Raw genomic sequence first — 5,208 nt, 5'->3', positions numbered from 1 at the left:
CCCTATGCATGGTTTACGTGGCATATTGTTCTTCGCCCATTGATTGATTAAGGTTGAACCATCCCTTGGTGGACCCACAAACAAAAAAATGCCCAAGAATTCAACGGTTAGAAATCACCAATCAAACTGACTTTGGACTTGCCAGTTTACTAAGTAAACACACCAAAGACTAAAGACCAAAGAATGATCAAAAGGAAAAGAAAATAAATGAGAAGTCATTTGAAGTTTGGCTAGTCAAGGTCAAAGGTGGCAACTAAAATCTGTTTAACAATAGGGAGGCGTTTCAAATATGCCTCATTATCCAAGGACCTAATTAAAAGAAAACCAGAAAAGGAAATCCTCCTTGGGTTTGGGTTTTAAACAGTGGGACTGAGGTCACTACTATTTTGTATTAAATTGACAGAAAGAGAGAGTAAATGACTTAAAAATTTGTGAGGAGAGCCTCTTCTCTTTGATCTAGCCTTTTACTAGTCCAAGCTTTCTAAGCTTCTCTTCTAAGCCTTCTTTGTAAACAAAACCAGGTTCTTTTAGGGTTTGGGTGTTTTATAGCACAGGTCCAAAAGAAAAGACAGAAAGTGCCAACGTCAGACTTGGAGAAAAAACTCCATAAAAAAAATCCATGAAAATTTGCTGAATCAAGAGAATTTTTGGCTGCGATTCCTGGTCTTTGCTTGGTAATCCTCATCCACTTCTCTCTCTCTCTCTCTCTCTCTCTCTCTCTCTCTCTCTCTCTCTCTCTCTCTCTCTCTCTCTCTCTCTCTCTCTCTCTCTCTCTCTCTCTCTCTCCTTTGTAGAATTTTCAATTTTCTAGTCTTTTTCTCATATAGATTTTTTTTCCTCTAATTTTTCACTCTTTCAACCTGGTCTGCAACTACAATCATCACATCTTCTCAAATAAAAACACAGTTTCTCCAATACCCAGTTTATGAAATTGGTTATTTTGTCTCACTCTTCATTTTCACAGATAGGAACTCTGAGAGAGATTAATGGGTAGTGGAAATTTTGGGAAAAAATCATTTTTATTGTCTGATTTTGCCTTGTTTAATTGCATGGTAGACTTGATAGGTTTGTTTGTTTGAGAAAGAGCGAGAAGTTTCTTATTTGGCAGTTTTGTGTTTTGTTCTATCCCAAACTGGTTTCTTTCTATCTCTATTGCTTTCTTGTGTTGTAGTTGTAGGTGTTCTTCATTTCTTAGAGAGAGAACGGTGAAGTAGTGGAAGAAATCAAATAAACAAAGAGATCGGAACATTTTGATTTTCTTTTGTGAAAGTTATCTTTACAGATATGTTGCCTGCATCAATCTCCAATTCAACTTCTCTATCTGAGGAAGCAAGTGCTTCTTCCAGTAATCGAGCTCAAGATTTAAGTGCCTTGAGCAATCTTTACTCAACCATGTCTCCACAGGAGCCACCCAAGATTAGAAAGAAAAGAAATCTGCCTGGAAATCCAGGTAATTTTTTCCCTCATCTCTTTGTTTCTCTCTAACGTTTTTTCTATTGTTTTTTTTGTTGGGTTAGATTCATTTTGATCTTTACTTATATCATATATGTGTTTGTTTCTTTTGATGGTTTCAGACCCAGAGGCCGAAGTTATAGCTTTATCTCCAAAATCTTTAATGGCTACTAATAGATTTATTTGTGAGGTTTGCAATAAGGGATTCCAGCGGGATCAGAACTTGCAGCTTCATAGAAGAGGCCACAACCTCCCATGGAAGCTCAAGCAAAGATCAACTCAAGAAATAAGGAAGAAAGTCTATGTTTGTCCTGAAACGTCATGCATCCACCACCACCCTTCAAGGGCGTTGGGTGATCTAACAGGTATTGTTAAAGAATCAAGGTGTATTGTATTATGGTGAATGAGATACACCGTATCATTATCGGTGAATCTAATTAATTATTACAATAGGAATTAGATTAGATTGATTAATTATCCTTCCATATCTGTGGTCTCTTTTGAAATTTGAATCTCTATATACCCTCTAGGACTAATGTAATCCTATCTAGAATTTCAATGAAAATTTTTTTTCCTACAGGAATTAAAAAACACTTTTCTAGAAAACATGGGGAGAAGATATGGAAGTGTGAGAAATGTACAAAGAGGTATGCTGTACAATCTGATTGGAAGGCACATGGAAAAATCTGTGGAACTCGAGAATACAGATGTGGATGTGGAACCCTTTTTACAAGGTAATAATTTCATTTTAACTCTCTTCTTCTTCTCCTTTTTCAATTAAAATGTTGTTATAGAGAATCTTAGATTATTAAGAAGAGATAATTAGATATGTATGCACTCTAAAAAAGTGCATGAGATGCATTGGATCATGTACCTTTATTCAATGCTCCTCTTAATTTGCTCTTATATGTCCTTTGAGATATAATATATATCTATTTGTCTGGCTATTTGTCCACCCTCAAAGTTCCAATCTAACCATCTTTATTTGTGTTGTTTTACATTATGTCTCATAGTTCTTCACTTCTAATGAGCCTGAAATTTGGTAGTGTTGGTATTTTGTTCACAAAGTGGGAACTCTAAATGTATAATATACATCTTTAGGAGATTTTTTATGTTTGTTTCAATAGGCTTTGTTTTGGAGCTGTTCTTACACAAGAGTGGTAAGCTTCCATGGAATATTTTTGGAATTTAAATGCATTGGCAGGTTGTATGGAAGTGGACACCATTAAATACGAGTGGATGTTACCAGTGATAGATAGATGGGAAAGACAAACTAAAAGAGAGAAAATATCTCTATAGTCCAAATCTGATATGCCTGAATCCAAGAAAGACAAAAGGAAAAGATAACAAAAAAATCTATATAAGTTTTCATTTAATTCACTTGTCTGGTTTTTAATGGTTAGTTTTGAGTCTTGTGGTCAAGAAGTTCTTAGGTTTTTGGAGGTCTTAATGAAAGGAAAAATTAATTAATGCCAATGTTCCTGAAAAACATGATCATTATGTAACCCCATTGGTTGATTGAACTTTAATCCATTTTTTATGAAAGAGTTTTTTTTATTTAATGATTTTTATTTTTTTCTTCATTTGTGGTAATTTGCAATGAATAGAATGTCTGTAGTCTTAAAAGAAATAATGAATCTTTGCTCTGTCTAAGAAAAAAAAAAGGTAAAATAAGTAAATATTTCTCTTTTTGGCTCCCATTTCTCTTTTTTGTGTGTTTGTGATTAATGGAATCTTTGATTAATTTACTTCTCATGATACATCACAGTATTTACTATTTTACTTGCATAAGCCTTTGCAACTCTTAACGATATATTTTTAAAGAATACTGACAAATCTACATAAATATCTGACATGGAGAGTAGATTTCATTTTCCTTCATTTATGGATGTTTTGTGTATGTGTGCTGTGGACTTTGAATTTCATACCTATTTTTCATGCGTGACTGCCGAAGACTCTTTTCATTTTATTATCCCAATTTTTTAAGTTTTAAATCTGTAGTCCCATTCCTATACCCATTTGCATGCATCTCTCTCTCTCTCTCTCTCTCTCTCTCTCCATTTTAAAATTCCCTTTCTTCTTAAACCATTGCCAATTCAACTATCTTAGTTCTAATATTTTGCTCAAAACCTTTCTCCTAATTTCATTAGCTTTCCATACCTTTGTCTTCTACCAATGGTACATGGGTCCTTAGTACACTTTGTATTTTCGATCAAACAAAACAAAAAAACAAAAAACAAAAAGCAAAAATACAAAAATACAAAAAATTCTCCTTACATCCAAACTCTCTTGTATGCTTATTAGACAGACTTCAGTCTTAACTACAAAGTGCTCACTTAGTTAAGTTGGTTTCTAAAATCTCTACATCTGCATTGTACAGGAAGGACAGCTTCATCACTCACAGAGCCTTTTGTGATGCTTTGGCTGAAGAGAGAGCAAGAATATCTACCAACCCATTAAATCCAGCAAACCCAACAACAGATCACTCTCTCCATCTCCAACCACAAAACCAATCTTCGCTCTTCCCATTCGCAACCCAAGAACAACACCACCAACTCTTCCAAAACCCATCTCCCCATATCTCACTCACATCATGGGACCCACCTCAAAACCCTAATCCTTCATCAAGCACCCATCAAATCAAGCCTGAAACTCATCATCAGATCCCATCTATCTCCTCTTTATTCTTCCAAGAACCATCACCACAACAACAACAACCACCCAAACCATTGATGACAATGCCATCACCATACCTTCAAGACCCCCATATGAACTCCAACACCATTAACGCAGCTCATTATTCAGCAACTTCGCTGCTTCAACAAGCAGCAAATGTTGCTGCACCAGCACCCTTTACTGGTAGTGGTAGTGGCACACAAACTGAATCATTGGGTCACATGGGCTCTTCTATGACTCAGTTGGGGATGGACGGGTTGGGAACAATGAGTCACATGGGCAATGGAATCTCGCAGGACTACATGGGATTCAACTCAGGAAACTTTGCTACGTGGCAAAACAATGACCGTCTGACGAGAAACTTTCTGGGTCTTGCAGCAGGAGATCAGTCTGGTGGTAGCCATGATAATGTGAGAGATCTAATGTCCTTCACTGGAGCCGTTGATTTCCCTACTTATGATCGTGACCACTCAATGATGAAGCCCACCAGTTTTGGGTTTTCTGAGAACTGGGGAGGAGGTGCAGGAGGAGAATGCTAAGAGATGAGCTCTGGAGAAGGTTAAAAGAGTAATTTCGCTGAAAACAACTTTTTTCCATAAATTACTATACTGCCATCATAGGTTTATTTACTTACTAAACAGCATCACCATTTGAATAGGTTTTTTTCCATTTTTGTTTTGGTTTTTCTTTGTTTTATCGTCAAAGGTAAGGTACAGACAGTAGTGAGACCATTTGGATTTTCATGAAACATTATAATGGAGCTTAAGCTTGTTTTTAAGATTTGCAGGTAAGCTAAGTATCGGTTAGGGTTTCTTTTAATATTGTTTGCTAATAATTCTCATATTATGATTTTCATGAACCATTTATAATGAAGCTTAAGCTTAGTTATAAGATTTGCAGCTAAAAATGGGTGTGGGTTTCTTTCATTATATATATCTTAAGATATGCCCTCTTCTATCATATACAGAAGAGAACATGTCATTGCTTGCAATATTGTGTAGAATGAGTTGGGTTTTACAAAGAAAAATTTAGAAAAATAATATAGAAAGACACATACACATACACATACACACAGATATT

The 5,208-nt window shown here is 35.6% G+C and overlaps 1 protein-coding gene across 4 annotated transcripts; it reads left to right on the top strand.

The window, feature by feature from the left end:
• The first annotated feature begins 399 nt into the window (after window positions 1-399).
• On the top strand, window positions 400-4,906 carry LOC147402235 (protein indeterminate-domain 12-like). Of its 4 annotated transcripts, none has more exons than XM_086443818.1 (5): window positions 400-674; window positions 1,283-1,450; window positions 1,575-1,817; window positions 2,033-2,186; window positions 3,833-4,906. In XM_086443818.1, exons 2-5 carry the CDS (start codon window positions 1,285-1,287, stop codon window positions 4,665-4,667), a joined length of 1,398 nt encoding a protein of 465 aa, XP_086299944.1. In that variant the 5' UTR covers window positions 400-674; window positions 1,283-1,284; the 3' UTR covers window positions 4,668-4,906. The 4 variants fall into 4 exon arrangements, with proteins under 4 accessions (XP_086299944.1, XP_086299943.1, XP_086299942.1 ...); XM_086443817.1 differs by having other exon boundaries at window positions 1,178-1,450; XM_086443816.1 differs by having other exon boundaries at window positions 401-674; window positions 1,172-1,450.
• Window positions 4,907-5,208: the final 302 nt, after the last annotated feature.

Source organism: Akebia trifoliata, chromosome 5 (genome assembly GCF_017979445.1).
Source record: "Akebia trifoliata isolate Shusen 1 chromosome 5, ASM1797944v1, whole genome shotgun sequence".
Taxonomy (NCBI): Eukaryota; Viridiplantae; Streptophyta; class Magnoliopsida; order Ranunculales; family Lardizabalaceae; genus Akebia; species Akebia trifoliata.
Note: the sequence above shows the minus strand (reverse complement) of the source record. Positions and strands in the feature narration are given on the sequence as shown.

What these genes read in the sequence shown, in the direction of transcription:
- LOC147402235 (XM_086443818.1), top strand. Translation starts at nt 1,285, where the DNA reads ATGTTGCCTGCATCAATCTCCAATTCAACTTCTCTATCTGAGGAAGCA. An exon ending in AAATCTGCCTGGAAATCCAG is followed by an intron (nt 1,451 to 1,574) that starts GTAATTTTTTCC and finishes TGATGGTTTCAG; the next exon opens with ACCCAGAGGCCGAAGTTATA. An exon ending in TGTGGAACCCTTTTTACAAG is followed by an intron (nt 2,187 to 3,832) that starts GTAATAATTTCA and finishes TGCATTGTACAG; the next exon opens with GAAGGACAGCTTCATCACTC.